We start from the raw sequence: 25880 nt of genomic DNA on the forward strand, positions 1-25880 counted from the left end.
ATCTCTTTGACTTTCAATACTCTTGAGGGTTCTACCATTCACTGTATATTCCCTACCTGCATTAGCCCTTCCAAAATGCATTACCTCACATTTGTCCAGGTTAAACTCCATCTGCCATCTCTCCGCCCAAGTCTCCAGACAATCTAAATCCTGCTGTATCCTCAGACAGTCCTCATCGCTATCCGCAATTCCACCAACCTTTGTGTCGTCTGCAAACTTACTAATCAGACCAGTTACATTTTCCTCCAAATCATTTATATATACTACAAACAGCAAAGGTCCCAGCACTGATCCCTGTGGAACACCACTGGTCACAGCCCTCCAATTAGAAAAGCATCCCTCCATTGCTACCCTCTGCCTTCTATGGCCTAGCCAGTTCTGTATCCACCTTGCCAGTTCACCCCTGATCCCGTGTGACTTCACCTTTTGTACTAGTCTACCATGAGGGACCTTGTCAAAGGCCTTACTGAAGTCCATATAGACAACATCTACTGCCCTACCTGCATCAATCATCTTAGTGACCTCCTCGAAAAACTCTATCAAATTAGTGAGACACGACCTCCCCTTCACAAAACCGTGCTGCCTCTCACTAATACGTCCATTTGCTTCCAAATGGGAGTAGATCCTGTCTCGAAGAATTCTCTCCAGTAATTTCCCTACCACTGAAGTAAGGCTCACCGGCCTGTAGTTCCCGGGATTATCCCTGCCACCCTTCTTAAACAGAGGAACAACATTGGCTATTCTCCAGTCCTCCGGGACATCCCCTGAAGACAGCGAGGATCCAAAGATTTCTGTCAAGGCCTCAGCAATTTCCTCTCCAGCCTCCTTCAGTATTCTGGGGTAGATCCCATCCGGCCCTGGGGACTTATCTACCTTAATATTTTTTAAGACACCCAACACCTCGTCTTTTTGGATCACAATGTGACCCAGGCTATCTACACCCCCTTCTCCAGACTCAACATCTACCAATTCCTTCTCTTTGGTGAATACTGATGCAAAGTATTCATTTAGTACCTCGCCCATTTCCTCTGGCTCCACACATAGATTCCCTTGCCTATCCTTCAGTGGGCCAACCCTTTCCCTGGCTACCCTCTTGCTTTTTATGTAAGTGTAAAAAGCCTTGGGATTTTCCTTAACCCTATTTGCCAATGACTTTTCATGACCCCTTCTAGCCCTCCTGACTCCCTGCTTAAGTTCCTTCCTACTTTCCTTATATGCCACACAGGCTTCGTCTGTTCCCAGCCTTTTAGCCCTGACAAATGCCTCCTTTTTCTTTTTGACGAGGCCTACAATATCATTCGTCATCCAAGGTTCCCGAAAATTGCCGTATTTGTCTTTCTTCCTCACAGGAACATGCCTGTCCTGTATTCCTATCAACTGACACTTGAAAGCCTCCCACATGTCAGATGTTGATTTGCCCTCAAACATCCGCCCCCAATCTATGCTCTTCAGTTCCCGCCTAATATTGTTATAATTAGCCTTCCCCCAATTTAGCACATTCATCCTCGGACCACTCTTATCCTTGTCCACCAGTACTTTAAAACTCACTGAATTGTGGTCACTGTTACCGAAATGCTCCCCTACTGAAACATCTACCACCTGGCCGGGCTCATTCCCCAATACCAGGTCCAGTACCGCCTCTTCCCTAGTTGGACTGTTTACATATTGTTTTAAGAAGCCCTCCTGGATGCTCCTTACAAACTCTGCCCCGTCTAAGCCCCTGGCACTAAGTGAGTCCCAGTCAATATTGGGGAAGTTGAAGTCTCCCATCACCACAACCCTGTTGTTTTTACTCTTTTCCAAAATCTGTCTACCTATCTGCTCCTCTATCTCCCGCTGGCTGTTGGGAGGCCTGTAGTATACCCCCAACATTGTGACTGCACCCTTCTTATTCCTGATCTCTACCCATATAGCCTCACTGCCCTCTGAGGTGTCCTCTCGCTGTATAGCTGTGATACTCTCCTGAACAAGTAGCGCAACTCCGCCTCCCCTTTTACATCCCCCTCTATCCCGCCTGAAACATCTAAATCCTGGAACGTTTAGCTGCCAATCCTGTCCTTCCCTCAACCAGGTCTCTGTAATGGCAACAACATCATAGTTCCAAGTAGTAATCCAAGCTCTAAGTTCATCTGCCTTACCCGTAATGCTCCTTGCATTAAAACATATGCACTTCAGGCCACCAGACCCGCTGTGTTCAGCAACTTCTCCCCGTCTGCTCTGCCTCAGAGCCACACTGTCCATATTCCCTAATTCTCCCTCAACGCTCTCACCTTCTGACCTATTGCTCCCGTGCCCACCCCCCTGCCATACTAGTTTAAACCCTCCCGTGTGACACTAGCAAATCTCGCGGCCAGGATATTTATGCCTCTCCGGTTTAGATGCAACCCGTCCATCTTATACAGGTCACACCTGCCCCGGAAGAGCTCCCAGTGGTCCAGATAACCGAAACCCTCCCTCCTACACCAGCTGTTTAGCCACGTGTTTGTCTGCTCTATCTTCCTATTTCTAGCCTCACTGGCACGTGGCACAGGGAGTAATCCCGAGATTACAACCCTCGAGGTCCTGTCTTTTAACTTTCTGCCTAGCTCCCTGAACTCCTGCTGCAGGACCTCATGCCTCTTCCTGCCTATGTCGTTAGTACCAATATGTACAACGACCTCTACCTGTTTGCCCTCCCCCTTCAGGATTCCCTCTACCCGTTCGGAGACATCCTGGACCCTGGCACCAGGGAGGCAACATACCATCCTGGAGTCTCTTTCACGTCCACAGAAGCGCCTATCTGTTCCCCTGACTATAGAGTCCCCTATAACTATTACTCTTCTGCGCTTTGACCCTCCCTTCTGAACATCAGAGCCAGCCGTGGTGCCACTGCTCTGGCTGCTGCTGTTTTCCCCTGATAGGCTATCCCCCCCGACAGTATCCAAAGGGGTATATCTGTTCGAGAGGGGGACAACCACAGGGGATTCCTGCACTGACTGCCTGCCCTTTCTGGTGGTCACCCATTTCTCTGCCTGCACCTTGGGTGTGACCACACTTACATAACTGCGATCTATGACGCTTTCCGCCACCTGCATGCTCCTAAGTGCATCCAATTGCTGCTCCAACCGAACCATGCGGTCTGTGAGGAGCTGCAGTTGGGTGCACTTTCTGCAGATGAAGCCATCCAGGACGCTGGAAGCCTCCCGGACCTGCCACATCTCACAGTCAGAGCACAGCACCCCTCTAACTGACATTGCGTCAATTAATTAAAATTAAAATTTGTCTTTTTTTTTATAAATACTTTTTTTTTTTTTAAATTACAAAGTTACTGTCAACTATCTGTTTCCTAGCACTAGATTTCTAATAGAAATGCGATAGCTAACTATAATATCCTCCGATCTCTGGCTTAGATATCCTCTAAATTATAATTAAGTTATTATGTTTAATTAGTTCCCAAATAGTCAAAAAAATTTAGGTTAGAATCCCAACCAGCCACTCAGGTCACAGCTTTTCTGTCCCCCCCGACACACACAATTTGAAAAAAGGTATAAAAGTAAAAATCACTTGCTTACCTTCTGAGATGTTCTCAGGTTCTCTCGCTGACAGAGACTGCTCCTCCACCTCCAATCCTTGGCCTGCACAATGCTAATAATATATAATATAATATGGCACTTACCTTACACCAATGGGTCTTATTATTAGGTTAGAGGAGGAGGGTGGGTGGGAGACACTACACGTGTAGTGTCTCGGGTTTCCTCTCCACCAGAATTTATTGGGGGGGGGGACTTGCCAGAGGTCGAACTTCCGGTTCCCGCCGAAATCCAAAGGGCTGCTCCTGTAAAGGTAAGGTTTTTAAACTCACTACTCACCTCCCAGAAGGCCCCTGCGCACCGCTGCCGCCGAAATCCAATGGGCTGCTCCTGTAAAGGTAAGAGCTTTTAAACTAACTACTCACCTCCCAGAAGGCCCCTGCGCACCGCTGCCGCCGAAATCCAAAGGGCTGCTCCTGTAAAGGTAAGGTTTTTAAACTCACTACTCACCTCCCAGAAGGCCCCTGCGCACCGCTGCCGCCGAAATCCAATTAGAGAGATCACAGTAATGTGGACCCCAATGCAAGGAGTAACGGTGAAGTTTCTCATCACTCATCCCATTCAAAGTCATGATGGGGGGGGGGGGGGGGGGGGGGGGGGGCATCGTTGAGATCCCCGGTGAGTTTAAAATGCTGGTGCAATGCATCCACTGCGCTATCACCTAACACTTGAATTGGGGAGAGGGAATGGTTGGGGGTTAGGTACTACTGAGACTCCCCAGGGTCGACATTCTTCATCCAGGTGTTGGGGAAGTAGCTATTGTGTTAAAAGGGAGGGAGTCAGGATTAGTGAAGAGACGCTTTAAAAAAATTAATTTACAGGATGTGGGCATCGCTGGTTAGGCCAGCATTTATTGCTCATCCATAGCTGCCCTTCAGAAGGTGGTGGTGGGTTGCCTTCTTGAACAACTGCAGACTGTGAGGTGTAAGTACACCCATTGTGTGTTAGGGAGGGAGTTCCAAGATTTTGCCCCGGTGACAGTGAAGGAACGGCGATATATTTCCAAGTCAGGGTGGTGAGTGACTTGGAGGGGAACCTCCAGGTGGTGGGGTTCCCAGGTATCTGCTGCTCTTATCCTTCTGGATGGTAGTGTCGTGGGTTTGAAAGGGTCTGTCTCAGGAACCTTGTTGAGTTGCTGCAGTGCATCTTGTAGATGGTACACACAGCTGCTACTGTGCATCCCTTGTGGAGGGTTTGAATGTTTGTGGCAGGGGGAGCAATCCAGCTGGCTGCTTTGTCCTGGATGGTGTTGAGCTTCTTGAGTGTTGTTGAAGCCGCACTCATCCAGGCAAGTGGAGCGTATTCCATTACACTCCTGACTTGTGCCTTTTAGATGGTGGACAGTCTTTGCGGGGTAATGAGGCGAGTTGCTCGCCATACGATTCCTAGCCTTTGACCTGCCCTGGTAGCCACAGTATTAATATGGCTAGTCCAGTTCAGTTTCTGAACAATGGTAACCCCCATCGGGCATGACATTAACTCACTAATGTGCCTGAGGGAGGTCCTTGTGAAGGTTCCTACATACATGTGCAGGGCGCTAAAGCCATTGGCTGCACGCTGCAGGAGAATGATGATGACTTGCATTGAGGACAGAGAGCGGCTCTTCTCATCCTCAGTGATATGTCTGACCCCTGCCTGACAGAGAGGTAAAGGTGTCCTGCCAATGAACGGGCTTATCATGGGGTTCAGAAATGCTGGGTGACAAATCTCAGCTCCTGCTGCCCCTCAGAGGTTATGGGTCCTGGTGTTTTTCTCCATCTTACTTCTGAGGTGGGCAGGTTCCCAACACTTTAGCCCTTGGCATCCTCATCAGTAGAGATGAGTAGCAGACACAAGAGGCATGAGCTTTGATGTTGTGGTGGGTGTTACTTTCCCTTGAGGGTTTGCAGGGTGTCTTTACTGTGTTGTCAGCGTTGGAGGTGAGAGAGAGATATAGTGCTGCCAATCTCACACTCCACACGGATAAAGCGCCATGCGGATCATGGTGCTATGAAATGTCAGCATGGAAGGTCTGTCTGGGTGAACAAAGCGATGTTCAATACAAGAGCTATATTATAGAACATAGAACATAGAACATACAGTGCAGAAGGAGGCCATTCGGCCCATCGAGTCTGCACCGACCCACTTAAGCCCTCACTTCCACCCTATCCCCGTAACCCAATAACCCCTCCTAACCTTTTTGGACACTAAGGGCAATTTACCCTGGCCAATCCACCTAACCTGCACGTCTTTGGACTGCGGGAGGAAACCGGAGCACCCGGAGGAAACCCACGCACACACGGGGAGGACGTGCAGACTCCGCACAGACAGTGACCCAAGCCGGGAATCGAACCTGGGACCCTGGCGCTGTGAAGCCACAGTGCTATCCACTTGTGCTACCGTGCTGCCCTATAATGGTAAGTTATCTCTACCAGTGCTTAGGTTCACCCATACCCGCTAGATGCCTGTAGTTTCTTACTCTTCCTCAACCTCCTGCTCCAATTCTGTATCTCCAGAATCTACATTGAGGTTGAGGCAGCTCATCGCTCTCCCTTCCCGATCAAACATAACAGGAAACTCCCCCCTCCCAGTCATATTGCTCCCCAGAGGGCCCATCCCTGTACTGCCCTTTGGCACAGTGTGCCAACCTGTGCCAAGCAATGTCACTCTCACAACACGTCGGTGGGGTTGTGTATATATATTACATTTTTCTTGCCCGCGCTAATTAACTTCATTTTACAGAGAGGTTTGTTTTGTCCTTCATTTAACTAACTCTATGTACATTTTGTTGCTCTCTGGATCGGTCTTAGCCTTGTGCAGGAGGAGGTGGAGTTCGCCCTGCTCAGTGCTTCGCTCCAGAGTCCCCATCCTACCTCTGTCCCCAGTTCGTCCTCCCATTTTTGTCTGGTCTCGTCCAGTGGTGTTCGAGCTCTGTCCACTAGTTGTCTGTATATTTTCCCACATAGGCACAAGCAGCGAGAAGGGGAGGCTATCAGGTGCTCTAGTAGTGTGTTTTCTGGGGCCCCGGGGTACCCTATTGTCTCTTTGCGGAGGAAGTGTTTTATTTGGAGGTGTCTCAATTCCTGTCCTTTTGCTAGTTTCCATTTCCTCGTCAGTTTGTCCAGTGTCGCCAGTCTGCGCCCTACGTAGAAGCCCCCGACTGTCAGTGTGCCACCGCCCCGCCTCCATCTTTTGAATGTCTAGCATGGTTGGGGGGAATCTGTGATTGCCGCAGATGGGGGCCATGGGGGACATTTTTGTTATCCCGAAGTGCTGTCTCAACTGGGTCCACATTCTCAGCGTGGCCGCTACCACTGGGCTCGTTGTGTATCTTGTTGAGGAGGATGGGAGTGCTGCTGTGGCCAGGGCCCGGAGGGTCGTTCCTTTACAGGATGCCTCCTCCATTTGTACCCAATCTGTGTCGGGTTCTTGTACCCATCCCCTCACTTTTTCTGCCGTTGCTGCCTAGTGCTAGTGTTGTAGGTTCGGTAGAGCCAGGCCCCCTCTGACTTTTCCTCTTTGCAGTGTCGGTTTGGGACACACACACAAACGTCATTATTAGACTGTCTACGTTTTGGAAAAAGGCCTTGGGGATGAAGATCGGGATGGATCTAAACAGGAAGAGGAACCTTGGCAGTACGTTCACCTTGATCGTCTGCACTCTTCCCGCCAGGGAGAGTGGGAGTGAGCCCCACCGTTGAAGGTCTTTTCTTACTTCCTCCACCATGCTGGTCACGTTCCACTTGTGGATCTGTGTCCAGTCTCTGGCTATTTGGATCCGCAGGTAATGGAATCTGTTCTGGGCTGTTTTGAACGGGAGCCCCTTCAGCTCTGCCCCTCCCCCTTTTGGGATCACTGGGAATGCCTCGCTTTTGCCCAGGTTGAGTTTGTAGCCCGAGAAGGTTCCAAACTCTTTCAGTATTTGCGGTATTGCCTTCAGTCCCCCCTGTGGCTTCGAGACATAGAGGAGCAGCTCATCTGCATAGAGTGAAACTCTGTGCTCTCTGTCTCCTCTCTGGATTCCCTTCCAGCTTTTTGCGTCCCGCAGGGCTATCGCTAGGGGTCCGATCGCTAGCGCGAACAAGAGTGAGGACAAGGGGCAGCCTTGTCTTGTCTTCTTTATCATACCCGTGCTGCAATATGCTTTTGCTTATTCATTTTCTTCCCTATTCTCTTCCCTCAAAGATACTGGGTGGGATTTTTCAGTTCTGCCCACCACAAGACTGGAAGATCCTGCCCTAAGTCAATGGACCTGTTGCTGGTCTGTCAGACTTTCCATCCCACCCACTAACCTTATAAAAAAAACAGCAATTTGCAAACTTCAAGATTATTTAAGATCTGCTCAATGGTTGGAGAGCACAGTATAAAAATAAGGATCTTGTATTTAAAACATAAGATGAGTAAGATTTGTTTTGTTCAGAGGGCCATGAACCTGTAGACGTTTTCCCTGGAACTCTTCTTTGGTGGAAACAGGACCATTGAATAATTTTAGGGTGAAGGTAGATAGATTCTAGACTACCAAGGGAGTAAAAGAGGTTTGGGGCTAGGCAGGAACATGACCATGATCTTATTAAACGGCAGTGCAGGCTCGAAGGGTCATATGGCCTACCCCTGCTCTTGATTTGTGTGTCGTATTGCTAGGAAGCTGGAATGAAGAATTAGATAAAAAAATAAACTGATAGAGTTTCGGCTGCGCTGAAGACTTGAGAGAAGCAAATTAGCCTAGTAGCAATGGGTGGGTTTCTCCAGTCCGCTAGCCGCCAGTTTCTCGGCCGGGTGCCGTTCGCTAGCAGCGGGATTCTATCTTCCCGCCAATTGTCAATGGGATTTCCCATTGCAACCACCCCACGCCAGCGTGAAAACCCCTGGCGGGGGTGCACTGCGGGCAGGAAAATTGAATAAACAAAGTGGAGGCTAACAGTCCAGAGCAGTGATTTTCAACCAGTGTGCTGCGGCACGTGTGTTGTGAAATGTTGTACAAAAGTAATGAAAATCAATGTAAAACAAACACGTTTCATATCAAACAATATTCAATCCGACCAAAGTTACAGCTCATAAAACTTGTGAAAATGAATCATCAAATAATACTTTAAAAGGGCAGCACGGTGGTGCAGTGGTTAGCTCTGCTGCCTCACAGCGCCGAGGACCCGGGTTCAATTCCGGCCCCAGGTCACTGTCCGTGTGGAGTTTGCACATTCACCCCGTGTCTGCGTGGGTCTCACCCCCACAACCCAAAGATGGAGGCAGGGTAGGTGGATTGGCTACGCTAACTTGCCCCTTAATTGGAAAAAATGAATTGGGTACTCTAAATTTATAAAAATATTTTAAAAGTATGATATCAATCTTTCGATTCTAAATTGGTGAGTAGGACCGTAAAGTCCTACCCACTGACTGTGACTGTTCTTGAGGTACAGCTCCCAGGTAGTTAGTATAATAATATATAATAATCTTTATTGTCACATTAGGCTTACATTATCACTGCAATGAAGTTACTGTGAAAACCCGATAGTCCACACTCCGGCGCCTGTTCGGGTACACTGAGGGAGAATTCAGAATATCCAATTCACCTAACAGCACGTCTTTTAAGACTTGTGGGAGGAAACCGGAGCACCCGGAGGAAACCCACCCAGACACGGGGAGAAAGTGCAGACTCCGCACAGACGGTGACCCAAGCCGCAAATCGAACCTGGGACCCTGCCGCTGTGAAGCAATAGTACTAACCCCTGGTGCCACCGTGCCGCCCAATGTTAACTGGCACCTTGCCATGTGACCATTTTTCAATTGTGAGTCGCAGCAACAATCTTTGGCAAGGCATTTGACTGTCGGGGCATCGTCCCTGAACTCAATGTTGTCCTCGAGTGACATCAGAATGTGCATTTTCCAGCAGTGGTCGGTTGATAGAGATCCACTGTTTATGAGTCATTTTATACAAAGGGAAATACAGATGTAAACATACATCCTGACACTTTGGTGCAGTTCCAGACAGACCAAGTCATCGTTTTTAAATTTCACTCTCCTATTTATACTGCTTTGGGGACACTCTCCGTGTACTCACCTGACCCCAGCTTCTGTCAGACCAAGGAGTAGAAAGATAATCAATCCGGCGCAGTGCCTGAGGGAAAGAAGAAGTAATTACATAGAACATACAGTGCAGGCAGCCGCACGGCGCCGAGGTCCCAGGTTCGATCCCGGCTCTGGGTCACTGTCTGTGTGGAGTTTGTACATTCTCCCCGTGTTTGCATGGGTTTCACCCCCACAACACAAAGATGTGCAGGGTAGGAGGATTGGCCACACTAAATTACCCTTAATTGGAAAAAATGAATTGGGTACTTTAAATTTAAAAAAAAAAGAAACATACAGTGCAGGAGGCCATTTGGCCCATCGAGTCTGCACTGACCCACTTAATTGGAACCAATTTCGACAATGCAGACAGAGTTCCACATTTTCTGTTTTGCATTTCTAAAACATTCTTGGAATTCCTCCAGCAGGTTGTTCAAAAGTTACAAAATTCTAATGTTTGGCAGAAAAAGATGTAATAGATGGGAGAAGCCAAAAAGCCTAATCTCCGCACCGACTCTACCCCGTCCCGAATCTCTCCTGCATTCTTGCCCTCTTCAATTCACCGATGGTGAGCCAGCTCTGCCAAGGAAAACACACCGCCAGCGGTGGGCAGGGGGGCAGAAAATCCTGCCCATCTATTTCACGCCTTTATGAATGTCTTAGTTTTATTATTCAAACAAAATTAAATAAAAATTGATAAACATAATATATTACCGTATTTTTAATGTTCCTACTCATTCACATTAAAAGCAACACCCTTAGGGAGTTGCCACTATGTGTTCAATGGATAAATGTCAAACCCAAGTAGATTCAAATCATTTTTTGTGAAAGTGGAAATATAATTGGCTGTCACTAGGTGGCAGTGGAGGAAGTCAGCAAATGAATGAAATGAGAATCGCTTATTGTCACGAGTAGGCTTCAAATGAAGTTACTGTGAAAAGCCCCTAGTCGCCACATTCCGGCACCTGTTCGTGGAGGCTGGTAGGGGAATTGAACCATGCTGCTGGCCTGCCTTGGTCTGCTTTCAAAGCCAGCGATTTAGCCCAGTGTGCTGAACCAGCCCCTGATGCCATCAGGGACACAAAGTTAATTTGATTTTCATTATTATTGTATGAGATTTTGCAGACGATGGCGAAGCAATGGTGCGTGCTGCTGACCTCAAAGAAAGCTCTCCACAAAAAAATCTATCGATCTCTGTGGTCTGAATTTAACCTTTTCCAATGTGAATCTGGAACAAAGTCAATGGAATCTTCAGGTGTCGAGCAGCAGGGATGGATGTCAGCAAGCAGGGTAAACGGCCAAATACATTGAAGAATTTTCAGCAAGACAGGAAGTGAAACACTGATTATCCTGTACTTTAAAAAAAATAAATTTAGAGTACCCACTTAATTTTTTCCAATTAAGGGGCAATTTAGCGTGGCCAATCCATCTAGCCTGCACATCTTTGGGTTGTGGGGGCGAAACCCACGCAGACACGGGGAGAATGTGCCAACTCCACACGGACAGTGACCCAGGGCCGGGATCGAACCCGGGTCCTTGGCGCCATGAGGCAGCAGTGCTAACCACTGCGCCACTGTGCTGCCATAAGTTTGTCTAATAATAATAATAATAATCACTTATTGTCACAAGTAGGCTTCAATGAATTTATTGTGAAAAGCCCCTAGTCGCCACATTCCGGCACCTGTTCGGGGAACCTGTTCGAACCTGGGACTTTGGCGCCGTGAGGCAGCAGTGCTAACCCACTGCGCCACCGTGCTGCCCCATCAGGTAACTTTTAAACATTTTACAGAGAGTGAAATAAATACCGAGACACACACACCTGAAATGCTGAAATATCATAAACAAGCTTCTAAAAAACTGTTACATTAAAAACTTCAGAATTTCTTTATTGTTGTGGAAAAAAATTGACATTCTACAAATACATATTTTATTTTCTGAGGCCAGAGGGGTTCTTCAGCAGTAGCAATGATTCAGTGTGCTCTTAAACACCCAATTACATCTCATTAACAAGGTGTAACTTTCTTCAGGAGTTTTAAAAGCAATATTAAAGAGTAAAGGGGAAGTTCTCGACAGTTCAGCGAGTTCTAAAGATTGATCTCTGCAGATATTTCAGCAGCATGCTCTGTGGCGAAGGAGCGAATCGCTGCGTTCTGCATTTAGTTGCACATATGTAGATGTCAGAAGTTACTGATCAGTTTCACAGGATATTCCATGGCGGCAGTGACAAGTTTGCCATCATTACAATGCAACATCTGGATTATTGTACCTGCTTTGAAAAGTGTTATAACCTACCTGCTTACCATTGGCTGGGGACTAATGACAATCCCACAATCCTGTGGGAGTATGAGCTTCCCCAATGAGGGGGGCAGAGAAACCATTAGCAAACTCCAAGTATAAATAAAGCTGGCCAGTTTGGAACCAGCAGGAAGGAGTGTGCAGCAAGGGAAGTTGCTGCTGCTGTTGTATATATATATATATATATATGTTATTGTAAATAAATGTTATCACTTTGTATCCTTAAAACTCGTGCTGGATTCTTCGTGGCCCTCACAAAACTGGCGACGAGGGTTAAAGTGAATAGCTGTCTACACTGCTGAAGCCACCTCCCTGGATTTTTGTTGGATACAGGTTGGAAGTTGTTTTCTATTATACCATGCCTCTGTATGGACGTTTGGATGTTTTTGATGCTGCACTGGTAAGCTGGAACCAGTACGCACAACGGATGCGTTACTATTTCCGGGCAAACAATATCACCGAAAACGAGCGCCAGGTGGTCATATTGCTCACCGCCTGCGGCCCGCATACGTTTGGGGTGATTAGGAGCCTTACGTACCCAGATGCGCCGGACACCAAAATGTTTGATGAACTTGTGAATATAGTGGGGCAACATTTTAACCCAACCCCGTCCACGATAGTCCAGCGTTACCGGTTTAATACCGCTGAGAGGACCCCTGGAGAATTCCTTGCCGATTTTCTATCCAGGCTACGCAGGATTGCGGAGTACTGTGACTATGGTGAGACCTTGTCAGAACTGTTACGCGACCGTTTGGTTTGCGGTATTAACAATGCGGCCACCCAGAGAAAGTTGTTAGCTGAGCCAACATTGACTTTTCAACAGGCCATTCAAATAGTATTGTCCCGAGAGAGCGCAGAACGAGGAGTGCAGGAGCTACAGGGAATGGAAGTGTATGTCTTGGGACGCAACCCCTTCCGTCCGAAAACGTCCCCCCGCACTCCTGCGGTACCTTGGGCGAGGCGACTTCCGGACCGACGGCAGTGGCCGTTGGACATTCCTCCCCGAAGGGAGCCTTCTCCAGAACCAATGGATGAGGAGCCATGGGCGAAATTCTCCTACCCGCCCCGCCACATTTCTGCGCCGACCGGCCGGCGGGAGTCTCCGTAACACCGGCCGGTCAATGGGGTTTCCCATTGTGGGGCAGCCCCACGCCGTCGGGAAACCCCCGGGCGCCGGCAAAACGGAGACTCCCGCCGGCGGAGAATGACGCCCCATGTCCGTGCCAGACTTGTAGGCGCCGACCCCGTCGCGGACGCCGGTCCTGGGGGCGCCAGAGGCGCCGTCGTTCCGACCGAAACTGGGACCAGCCCAGGGGCCGTACCTTCCATGTGGATGAACCTGCGGCGACTACTCCTGAGGACGTGGAGACGGAGGACGACTGCCTGCAGCTGCATTGTGTGGCAGCTCCCCGTGTGGCCCCAATTAAGGTGACAGTACGGGTCAATGGTCACCCGCTTGAAATGGAGTTGGACACTGGCGCAGCGGTCTCCGTGATCACCCAGAGGACATTCGACCGCATCAAGCAGGGTATACAGACCCTTACATTAACCGACTCACAGGCCAGGTTGGCCACCTATACGGGGGAACCACTGGACATTGCAGGAACTACAATGACCCCTGTTGTTTATGGACGGCAGGAGGGGCGTTTCCCACTTATTGTGGTGCGCGGCCATGGGCCCAGCCTGTTGGGTCGGGACTGGTTGCGCCATTTGCGGTTGCAATGGCAGCACATCCTCCAAACAGTTTCTGAAGGGTTGACTGAGGTGCTAGGACAATATCCAGATGTATTCCAGCCTGGTTTGGGGAAAATAAAAGGGGCCGTAGCCCGTATCCAAGTAGAACCAGGAGCCACGCCGCGCTATTTCCGGGCGCGCCCGGTGCCTTACGCCTTGCTCGAGAAGGTAGAAGGGGAGCTCACTCGTTTGGAGAGTTTGGGTATTATCAGGCCCGTCTGTTTTGCTGACTGGGCAGCACCAATTGTACCTGTAATGAAGCCAGATGCCACAGTTCGCTTGTGTGGCGACTATAAACTTACAGTGAATACGACTTCCCGACTCGACCGATATCCAATGCCTCGCATAGAGGATCTCTACGCGAAGCTTGCAGACGACTCTCCTTCACAAAATTAGATATGAGTCACGCCTACCTACAGTTGGAGCTGGACCTTGCCTCCCGACCATATGTAACGATTAATACACACCGGGGCCTGTACGAATATACACGGTTGCCCTTTGGAGTACCCGCTGCCTGCGCTATTTTTCAACGTGTTATGGAGGGCATTTTGAGAGGTTTACCACGTGTTGCTGTCTACTTAGATGACGTTTTGATTACAGGGACGTCGGAGCAGGAACATTTGGAAAATCTGGAGGCTGTCCGTAGACGCCTTTCAGAGGCTGGAGTCCGTTTACGTCGCACAAAGTGCATATTTCAGGCTAAGGAATCAGTCTACCTAGGTTATTGGGTGGACCGCGAAGGTTTGCACCCCGTCGCAGAGAAGGTGCGTGCGATTCAACAGGCCCCCGCCCCGACTGACACTTCGCATCTTCGTTCTTTTCTCGGTCTCGTAAACTATTACGGGAAGTTCCTCCCCAATCTGGCAACTACGCTGGCCCCGTTGCACCTTCTGCTAAAGAAAAATCACACCTGGGTTTGGGGTCAGCCGCAAGAAACCGCTTTCCGGCGGGTAAAGCAACAATTGTCGTTGTCTGGGTTACTAACCCACTATGATCCTGGAAAGCCTTTGCTCGTCACATGTGATGCATCCCCGTATGGTATTGGGGCCGTCCTGTCCCACAAGATGGAAAACGGGGCCGAGCGACCGATAGCTTTCGCCTCCTGCACATTGACTGCAGCGGAGAAAAAGTACGCGCAGATCGAGAAGGAGGGCCTGGCAGTGGTTTTTGTGGTGAAATGCTTCCACCAGTACGTGTATGGCCGCCATTTCACTATCGTGACTGATCATAAGCCTCTGCTGGGACTTTTCAGAGAGGATAAGCCAATACCGCCCATTGCTTCCACACGGATCCAGCGCTGGGCTTTGTTGCTGGCTGCATACGAGTATTCTCTGGAGCACAAACCAGGAACGCAGATAGCAAATGCCGACGCACTGAGCCGATTGCCTTTATCGACCGGCCCCATGTCGACCCCCACGACCGGTGAGGTGGTTGCAACCCTAAATTTTATGGACACCTTGCCTGTCACGGCATCACAGATCCGTGAGTGGACCCAGACGGAGCCAGTCCTGTCAAAGGTTCGGCACATAGTCCTGTATGGTGGGCAGCATAGACAGCTCCCAGGCGAGTTGCGGGCATTTTCCTCCAAGCATCCTCTTGTGGGGAACGCGTGTGATTGTCCCGGAAAAAGGCCAGGAGCTGATACTAAGAGACTTGCACAATGGGCATCCAGGTGTGACCAAAATGAAAATGTTGGCCTGGAGTTATGTCTGGTGGCCAGGCCTCGACACCGACATTGAGAAGGTGGCCCAAAACTGCTCCATTTGCCAGGAGCATCAGAAGCTTCCGCCGGCCGCGCCCCTACATCACTGGGAATGGCCAGGGCGGCCTTGGGCACGCTTGCATGCAGATTTCGCAGGCCCTTTTCAAGGATCCATGTTCCTTCTATTAATCGACGCCCAGTCTAAATGGCGAGAGGTGCATAAGATGCAGAGGACAACGTCCTGCGCAACAATTGAAAAGATGCGTTTGTCTTTTAGTACGCATGGCCTCCCTGAGGTGCTGGTCACGGATAACGGCACTCCATTCACGAGTGAGGAGTTTGCGAGGTTCATGAAGATGAACGGCATACGCCATATCCGCACTGCCCCTTACCACCCGGCTTCAAATGGGTTGGCAGAGCGCGCAGTGCAGACATTCAAAAAAGGCCTAAAGAAGCAGTCTTCCGGATCAATGGACACGAGACTGGCTCGCTTTTTGTTTACGTATTGGACCACCCCTCATGCGGTGACTGGGGTAGCTCCCGCAGAACTCCTAATGGGCCGGAAACTTCGCAACCGCCTTAGTATGGTTTTCCAGGACATTGGCGCAAAAGTACGCCGCACACAAGAACGGCAGGGACAGGGATTTTCTCGGCATCGGCCGATTCGGCAGCTTGCGCCCGGTGACCCAGTGCTGGTGGTGCCCAGTGGGTTCCTGGCGTAATCTTTCGCCAAACGGGCCCTATATCTTACCAGGTGCAAGCCCAGGGTCGTCTCCAGCGAAAACATGTAGACCACGTTCGGTGCAGAAGACTATCCCCTCCAAAGATTCCCCGCCCCCGGAGCTCATTTCTACAGCCGCAGAGACCACAGACAAGGGAAGGTAGTCCTCACAATCTTCCACTGGTGCCTCACTCAAAGCCTGCGCAGGTCGTTACAGAACCGAATGGAGATAGAGATGCTGACATGACAGAGGCAGCAGACTCTGACTCCGAGATGGAGACACAGGGCGCATCAGAGGGGGAATCCTCGGGTCCCCGGGACGGGGATGTACAACCGTTACGCCGTTCATCACGGAAGCGCCGGTCTCCGTCTCGTTACACGCCGCCTGATCCAGCGCTGCGTGCAAATGGTGTCTGGCCTCCGGCAAAACGGGTCCGACTCCCTCCTTCGCCAGGGTCTCCGGTGGATTCCTTGGACTTTGGGGGGGAGGGATGTTATAACCTGCCTGCTTACCATTGGCTGGGGACTAATGACAATCCCACAATCCTGTGGGAGAATGAGCTTCCCCAATGAGGGGGGCGGAGAAACAATTAGTAAACTCCAAGTATAAATAAAGCTGGCCAGTTTGGAACCAGCAGGAAGGAGTGTGCAGCTAGGGAAGTTGCTGCTGCTGTTATATATATATATATATATATATGTTATTGTAAATAAATGTTATTACTTTGTATCCTTAAAACTCGTGCTGGATTCTTCATGGCCCTCACAAAAAAAAGTAACTTAAATTTTCACCCCATTGCTCTCCTCAAGGCAGTGATCTGCTGGAGTTTGTTTCCATTCAACCTGAGGGTAACACACAAGTGGTCATTTCCTGTGTGAGGATTGGTGTTGTTAAACCATTCTGGGGATCATCATGGCTGCATTTGATCCTCTGGAGAGAGTCACCTGGTTTGCGATCCGGAGCAGGAACCTTCACTAATTCTCTCCTCCCTATCCAATTGCCCAGCACTCCTGTGACCCATTCGACATTATGAAATTCGACAGAGCCAGTGCATTTATTATTATGTATGGTTTTACTTTGTTGTGATCCCGTTCTCATGTTATACCCTTATTTATTATTTCTGTTCTTAATAATTCCTAGATTACTCAATTATTTCAATCCTTCTTTTGGGATATCTAAATCAACCTTTTGCCTGGAGCATCAGTGTGCGGTCAACAAATTGATACAGCAATCTGAAACACAGCTGGGATGCATCAGCATTTTGTTCCAGGCATTTTATCCATTCCTCCTCAGGAGAGCCTGATTTTTGGCAGTCTTTTCAATTTTATATAGCTTTCAAAAATCTCCAAACCTTTTATCTACATATCTCTCTGCACTCGCTGCTTTCATAGAACATAGAACATACATTGCAGAAGGAGGCCATTCAGCCCATCGAGTCTGCACCGGCCCATTTAAACCCTCACTTATCCTTTTGGAATTGTAATTTCACATTGACTCATATTACACACTTTGTCATGTTTGCTGGTAAAATATGCTTCTCATTTATATTTATACACGGCAACTGCTAAATTAGTTCTTTTTCTTGATAATGCAGATGTTTGAGAAATGGTTTGTTTAAATATTTTGCTGTTATTTGAACAATCACAGACATGAGCTTTCGCCAAAGAAACAGTGGTTTGATGAGAGAATGTAAACCACAATTTAATATCTGTTACATAGAACATAGAACATTACAGCGCAGTACAGGCCCTTCGGCCCTCGATGTTGTGCCGACCTGTGAAACCACTCTCAAGCCCATCTACACTATTCCTTTATTGTCCATATGTCTGTGAACCGAGTGGTTATACTCCAGCACTGATCCCTACCCAGAGGTTTTCGGGTTTGTGTGATCAACGAGAGGGACTGATGAACGCCCCAATACATATTTGGTGTGAGAAGTACAGGAGCAGGAATGTGTTGCTGCAATTATACAGGGCCTTGGTGAGGCCACATCTGGAATAGTGTGTGCAGCTTTGGTCTCCTGATCTGAGGAAGGATGTTCTTGCTCTCGAGGGACTGCAGTGAAGGTTTATCAGACTGATTCCTGGGATGGCTGGTTTAGCTCACTGGGTTAAACGCTGGCTTTTAAAGCAGGCCAAGCCACGCCAGCAGCACGGTTCGATTCCCGTACCAGCCTTCCCGAACAGGCGCCGGAATGTGGCGACTAGGGGCTTTTCACAGTAACTTCATTTGAAGCCTACTTGTGACAATAAGCGATTTTCATTTTCATTTCATTTCATGGCAGTACTGATGTATGAGGAGAGTTTGAAACCATTCGGATTGTATTCGTTGGAATTCTGAAGAATGAGGGGTGATTTCTTGGAAATCGATAAAATTCCAACAGAACTGGACAGGGTAGATGCAGGAAGGATGTTCCTGATGGTGGATGTGTCTAGACCCAGGAGTCACAGTCTGAGGATATGGGGTAGGCCATTTAGGACATAGATGAGGAGATAGTTCTTCACCCAGAGAGTGGTTGGCCAGAGAGTGGTCAGCCTGTGGAATTCTCTACCATAGAAAATAGTTCAGGCCAAAACATTGGTGGCACGATCTAACCAGAGCGCATTTAGCTGGGTATTTCCCGGCGTTTGCTGTTATCGGGACTCTGTTGCACTTCGGGGCCTCAGCGGGGAACGTCCCGCCGAGATCGCACTTAGTCCCATTTCCTGCACTGAGGAGTGTCGCTCGCCAGAACTCATCCGTGCAGGAAGAAATCAGGACGCCGATCCTGAGGCCCACCAAAGCCCAAACTCACCAATAAGGGGGTCCTCAGCGGCCCCCGTATCCGTGGGCCCAATCCACTCCACAGGAAAAATACCAGCCTGGCACCCTGGCACTGCCCCTGCCTTGGCCACCTGGGCATCTTGGCAGTGGAGCTGACAGTGCCAAGGTGCCACCCTGCCCAGAGGGCAACCACATTGTCATGTTCTTGTTGGATGGCTTGATTTATAAAGTTATAAACCATTTTAACTGTGGGTCAAATATATACAAAACAACAGATGGATAACAGTATGAACATGCTCGAGCAACCTCTCTCTTCTAGCTCTCCAGTCAGTCTGAGGTCACCTGACTCTTGTTTTTTTATAAATATTTTATTGAAAATTTTTGGTCAACCAACACAGTACATTGTGCATCCTTTACACAATATTATAACAACACAAATAACAATGACCTATTTTATAAGCAAAAAATGAATAAATAATAAATAACAAAAATGAAAACTAACCCTAATTGGCAACTGCCTTGTCACAAGTAACACTCTCCAAAAATATAATTTAACAGTCCAATATATAATAATCTGTCGCAACGACCTATACATATTATACAGTATATATTAACAACCCTGAGAGTCCTTCTGGTTCCTCCCCCCCCCCCCCCCCCCCCCCGATCCTGGGCTGCTGCTGCTGCCTTCTTTTTTCCATTCCATCTATCTTTCTGCGAGGTATTCGACGAACGGTTGCCACCGCCTGGTGAACCCTTGAGCCGACCCCCTTAGAACGAACTTAATCCGCTCTAGCTTTATAAACCATGCCATGTCATTTATCCAGGTCTCCACCCCCGGAGGCTTGGCTTCTTTCCACATTAACAATATCCTGCGCCGGGCCACTAGGGACGCAAAGGCCAAAACATCGGCCTCTCTCGCCTCCTGCACTCCCGGCTCTTGTGCAACCCCAAATATAGCCAACCCCCAGCTTGGTTCAACCCGGACCCCCACTACTTTTGAAAGCACCTTTGTCACCCCCATCCAAAACCCCTGTAGTGCCGGGCATGACCAAAACATATGGGTATGATTCGCTGGGCTTCTCGAGCACCTCGCACACCTATCCTCCACCCCAAAAAATTTACTGAGCCGTGCTCCAGTCATATGCGCCCTGTGTAATACCTTAAACTGAATCAGGCTTAGCCTGGCACACGAGGACGACGAGTTTACCCTGCTTAGGGCATCTGCCCACAGCCCCTCCTCGATCTCCTCCCCCAGCTCTTCTTCCCATTTCCCTTTTAGTTCATCTACCATAGTCTCCCCTTCGTCCCTCATTTCCCTATATATATCTGACACCTTACCATCCCCCACCCATGTCTTTGAGATCACTCTGTCCTGCACCTCTTGTGTCGGGAGCTGCGGGAATTCCCTCACCTGTTGCCTCGCAAAAGCCCTCAGTTGCATATACCTGAATGCATTCCCTTGGGGCAACCCATATTTCTCGGTCAGCGCTCCCAGACTCGCGAACTTCCCATCCACAAACAGATCTTTCAGTTGCGTTATTCCTGCTCTTTGCCACATTCCATATCCCCCATCCATTCCCCCCGGGGCAAACCTATGGTTGTTTCTTATCGGGGACCCCCCCAAGGCTCCAGTCTTTCCCCTATGCCGTCTCCACTGTCCCCAAATCTCCAGTGTAGCCACCACCACCGGGCTTGTGGTGTAGAGGTCACCTGACTCTTAACATTGACGTATATACTAATGAGACTGCTAGTGGTCAGTCGGTGAATTACAACACAACCATGATATCATTGCACACATGGGAGCCTCTGATCCCCTGAGAGACTTCCCTCCCCCAAATGCCGCTCCATCTGACCTGCCCTTATGGGGACCTGCACCAAACCCATCCGAGGTCTCTGTGGCGGAGGGGTTAAATCCCAGGGCCTCGGTAGATCCGGTGAATATTAGAGTGAGACAGCTAGTCTCACTGTAATATGCAGATTTTAAAAATACTGATCCCGCCCACAATGGGGGGAATTCAGATTACGACGTCTCGCGAGGTCGCGTTAGATATCACACAGCGTGGCGAGCCAGGTAGATCCCAGAAACGGGATTTCCTGGCATCTATCGGCCCCGCCGCTCCGCATATCGGGCGCATGTGACGGGTAGATTATGCCCTGTATGTTTTCAAGAAGCAGTTGGATATAGCACTTGGGCGAAGGGGATCAAAGGATTTGGGGGGGAGCCGGAATCAAGTTATTGAGTTGGATGATCAGCCATGATCAAAATGAATTGCAGAGCAGGCTCGAAGGGTCGAATGGCCTCCTCCTGCTCCTATATTCTATGTTTCTATGAACCACATTTACCTTAAAGCACATTATTCATTTCTATATAAAAGAAAGATTTGCATTTACAGAAACCCTTATAACATTTGCTTAGAAACATTTCAAAGTACTTCACAGACAACGTGTTACTCATATTTAAAATTACACTGGCTGTTACCATGTAAAAACTGAGTGAATGCAAACTCACATTGTCGGTGCCTAAGTTTTTCTCAGCTCTTCTGCTGTCAGTCAATTACTACTGTGTGCTGGACAAATGAAGAACAGCTCCCCTTTTATGTAACTTTGAGTTTAAGGATGGGGGCGTGATTATAAAATGTTGATTATTCAACACGGAGCAGTCAAAGAAGGCTCGCTCTGTAGTGATTAATTGCAGAAGATCACTTTCACTGCATGTAAAGTAACTGTGTGAATCACATTACCCTGTACTGGCTTCTCATCAATAAAGCTACAAGAATAATTACCAACTATTTTGTAAGCATGTCATGTGTGATTCTTTGCCAAGATTTCCCGATCTTATGAAACCTTTTTTGGTCTGTTGTCATCGTTGTGGGTCTTAGATGAGGTGGTCCTTGGTTAGGATCAATAGAGAGTCCTGGAGGCAAGGCTGATGGTACATTTTTCCTTTTAATAAACATTCTTCTGAATATATACAGGATAAGGCTTAGCACAAAACCTCACATAAAACTATCTCTCAGTATACTCTGTTGTCATGTGATCCTGTATCACTGTATATTTACATAACTGTTTAGACTATATTTGGCACCAGATTCTGATGTGTCAGTGTTTCTTTGACTAATTACGGGGGCAACGAGGGATTACTTTAGGGCAGCACGGTAGCACATGTGTTAGCACTGTTGCTTCACAGCACCAGGGACACAGGTTTGATTCCCGGCTTGGGTCACTGTCTCTGCGGAGTCTGCACGTTCTCCCCGTGTCTGCGTGAGTTTCCTCCGGGTGCTCCGGTTTCCTCCCACAAGTCCCGAAAGACGTGCTTGTTACGTGAATTGGACATTCTGAATTCTCCCTCTGTGTACCCGAACAGATGCCGGAGTGTGGCGACTAGGGGCTTTTCACAGTAACTTCATTGCAGTGTTAATATAAACCTACTGTAGTGGGTTTGATTGTCACAGTAACACCACTCAGTTAATCAGTTTTAAATATGAAATTGCTCATTAACGTATTTGTGTATCGCAGTAAAGTTCCTGTCGTTAGATATATTACAGACCAGTGCACAAAATATTGCTGGAAATCAACAGTGTATTTTAATAATAATAATCTTTATTATTGTCACAAGTAGGCTTGCAATAACACTGCAATGAAGTTACTGTGAAGTGCCCCTAGTCGCCACACTCCGGCGCCTGTTCGGAGAATTCAGAATGTCCAATTCACCTAAACTGCACATCTTTGGACTGTGGGAGGAAACCGGAGCACCCGGAGGAAACCCATGCAGACACGGGGAGAACATGCAGACTCCGCACAGACAGTGACCCAAGTGGGGAATCGAACCCGGCGCTGTGAAGCAACAGTGCTAACCACTGTGCTACCATGCCGCACCAACTTGTATAGAATTTACAGCGATCAGACCGCATTTAAAAAACAATTCCAATTAAGGGGCAATTTATCATGGCCAATCCACTGACCCCGCACATCTTTGGGTTGTGGGGGTGATACCCAGACACGGGGAGAATGTGCAAACTCCACGCGGACAGTGACCTGGGACTGGGATCGACACCCAGGTCTTTGGTGCCGTGAGGCAGCAGCGCTAACCACTGCACAACCGTGATGCTCTAGACCACATTTTAAAACATATTATTCACTTCGCTATAAAAGAAAAAGTCTTGCATTTTAAAAAAATCTCCATATGACATTGCTCAGAAACATTTTGAAGTACTTCACATACAATGGGCTACTCTTTTTTAAAAGCACACTGATTGTTGTCGTGTAAATTGAAAGAACTCTGTATTTCAGAAAACTCACATTGTCCTGGCCTGGGTTTCTCTCTCATATCTTCTGTTCTCAGTTGACTGTTTATTTTTGTGCTGAGCAAATGAAGAACGGACCTCCTTTGATGTGGAGGATGGAGTGTGATTATAAAATGTTGGTTATTCAGCACTAACTGACAGAGAAGGCTCCGTTAGTTGCAGAAGATGACTTGCACTGCATGTACAATAACTGAGTACGTCACGTTACAGACCATTCAACAATAAAACTGCAAGAAGAGCCGCCAGCTGCTTTGTAAGCATGTCATGTGTGATTCTTTGTCAAGATTATCCGGTGCTTATGAAATCGTCTTGGAACCAGAGCTGCTGTTTATAGCAAGATTCTGATGTGCCGCTGTTTCTTTGACTAATTACCATGGCAAGCGGGAATTGCCTTTAATTTTATCAACCATAACCAAATGAACTGACACGGCAGGCTGGTACTTACAAGACGTATGAAGGGAAATGTTGACACTCGCCTTTAATTTTGCATGCAGAGGCTGAAACTGTGCCAGGTAGGCACAGGGGAATGCTTGACACAAGAGGGGACAGAAACCAGCAGCAGTATGCAACCACCTAAGCACAGTGGTTAGCACTGTTGCTTCACAGCGGCAGGGTCCCAGGTTCGATTCCCGGCTTGGGTCACTGCCTGTGCGGAGTCTGCACATTCTCCCCGTGTCTGCGTGGGTTTCCTCCGGGTGCTCCAGTTTCCTCCCACAAGTCCCGAAAGACATGCTTGTTAGGTGAATTGGACATTCTGAATTCTCCCTCTGTGTACCCGAACAGGCGCCGGAATGTGGTGACTAGGGGAGTTTCACAGTAACTTAATTGCAGTGTTAATGTAAGCCTATTTGTGACAATAAAGATGATTATTATTACCTTCTATTTGATGCTGAGGATCTCCATGGGTTGTACCTGGTGACAGGTCACTTTTAAGATATTTCTGTCAGTGAACAGTCGTTGGAAGCACCATTTAATAGGCACTCCTTAACCTCAACGTTTAAAGTGCTAAATTTGCTTCTTTGCCATTTTGGCAATTTAATTCATTTTGCCTTGTGATACGACATGAAATTGTCCCTCAGTTTAATTTGCAGCCCGGAATAGTTGGCTTTTTCTTTGAACTTCTGGGGCAGGATTTTTGTGATGTTCGGCCCATTTCTGACCCTGCTCAACATTGGTGTGATACATAGTCTGAGATTTTGAAAGTATGGTCAATTCATGGCCAAAGAGTGCGCTCACTGTTCAATTATGCACTGTGTATGTGTGGTGGTGGTGGTGGGGGCGGGGGGGGGGGGGGGGGGGGGTGACCTCCCATGCTGCCTCAAGCAGTGAAAGAGCTACAGCCTGCTGATGCAAGTGAGGGAGAGAGATGCTTTCTCTCTCAACACTGTCAAACTCAGACATTTAAAATGACCAGAGCTGCCACACCGTCTTTGTGAAGGATAATTTTCCCAAGCCCCCACAAAGTAGATGCACTTGCAGATGTGGCTATGTTTTAGCATGGACGCATGGTTGGTTTTTAATGTCATCCAGAGCGCTGGCTCCCTTGTGTTCCCCTAGAAGGGCACCTTCTTTTACTGTTTGTTTTTTTGCCATCAGGGTGATGGGTGTTGGTATCCGCAGACTGGAGAATTCCAGCCAACACTGGAAAGAGCTTAATGGAGTTCTTCATTTCTTCATTTGGCTACCTGCAGTTTGTGGATAGGTAGTCAATGTACCTCTGACCTGAACACCTCGAAAGTGGACCTGGAGCATGGAGCTCACAGCATACTGGACTGCTGCTCTCCCACATTGATTTTTCTGCCCGGTTGCCTCTAGTCCTTCTTCCAAGGCAATTTTAAAATCTAGTCCATCTAGGTGCACTCCAAAACTAGGTCAATTCCATCCAAATCTTTGTCATATTAGTGGATGTCCTGCTGTACCTTCAATATGTAGAGGATGTGGTGTAGCAGGAGCAGTGGCAAATGTGCCTGCATCACAGGGCGGTGCAGCACACAGAGATCTATTACAAGAGACATAGGGCAGGATTCTTAGTCGACTGACGCCGGAATCGCGTAACATGATCGGGCGGAGAATCCCGCGTCAGACGAAAATCGAGGCCGGTGTCGGGCGCTGAACAGAATGTCATGCCGTCCCTCGACAGCGGCGTGGATGCGTTCTATGCCGGCGTGGCCATGCAAATCGTATAGTAAACACTGTTGGTATATCATTAACATGTCCGACCTGGCAATTTCCGGGCATCCAACGATGCTGCGCCTCCGCCAGGAGGAATTACCGACGGTTCAATCCTTGCCTCAGTATTTTAAATATTAATTTAAGGGATGTGGGCATGGCTGGTTAGACCAGCATTTATTGCCCATCTCTAGTTGCCCTGAGAAGGTGGTGGTGAGCTGCCTTCATGAACCACTGAGTCCCTGAACTGTAAATATACTCACAGTGCTGTTAGGAAGAGAGTTCCAGGATGTTTCCCCAGCGAGTGACTTGGAGGGGAACCTCCAAGTGGTGGGGTTCCCAGGTATCTGCTGCCCTTGTCCTTCTAGATGGTAGTGGCCGTGGGTTTGGAAGGTGCTGTCTGATGCACGATCAATGACCACTAAAGTGAGGTTGTAGTCCAACTGAAGGCTTTAATAAGCTAGATGTTTCCCCCAGCAGCTCAGGTACAGAATGAAGGCTGCTGGGGCGGCACGGGTTCTTATACCCCGCCTAGCAGGGTGGAGCTACCATACAGCTTGGCCAATGGGAAACATACAATATCTAC

General features: G+C 48.4%; 2 protein-coding genes across 3 annotated transcripts in view; one reads left to right on the forward strand and one right to left on the reverse strand.

Annotated features, from left to right (window-relative positions):
• LOC140403124 (heme-binding protein 2-like) overlaps positions 1–23262 on the reverse strand; it is a 51502-nt gene extending 28240 nt beyond the window's left edge. The window contains exons 1-2 of one of the 2 annotated variants that reach the window (XM_072490767.1): positions 23121–23262; positions 9604–9660 (exon numbers count right to left, since the gene is read on the reverse strand). In XM_072490767.1, coding sequence (XP_072346868.1) covers positions 9604–9660; positions 23121–23122 — 59 coding nt within the window. In that variant the 5' untranslated portion in view covers positions 23123–23262. Of the gene's footprint in view, positions 1–9603; positions 9661–21330; positions 21391–23120 lie in introns of those variants that run through there. The other variant, XM_072490768.1, reaches the window with a different exon arrangement.
• Positions 1–25880, forward strand: part of LOC140403126 (3',5'-cyclic-AMP phosphodiesterase 4B-like) — a 965446-nt gene that overhangs the window by 35956 nt on the left and 903610 nt on the right. The gene's annotated exons all lie outside the window — the stretch shown is intronic.

Source organism: Scyliorhinus torazame, chromosome 27 (assembly GCF_047496885.1).
Source record: "Scyliorhinus torazame isolate Kashiwa2021f chromosome 27, sScyTor2.1, whole genome shotgun sequence".
NCBI lineage: Eukaryota > Metazoa > Chordata > Chondrichthyes > Carcharhiniformes > Scyliorhinidae > Scyliorhinus > Scyliorhinus torazame.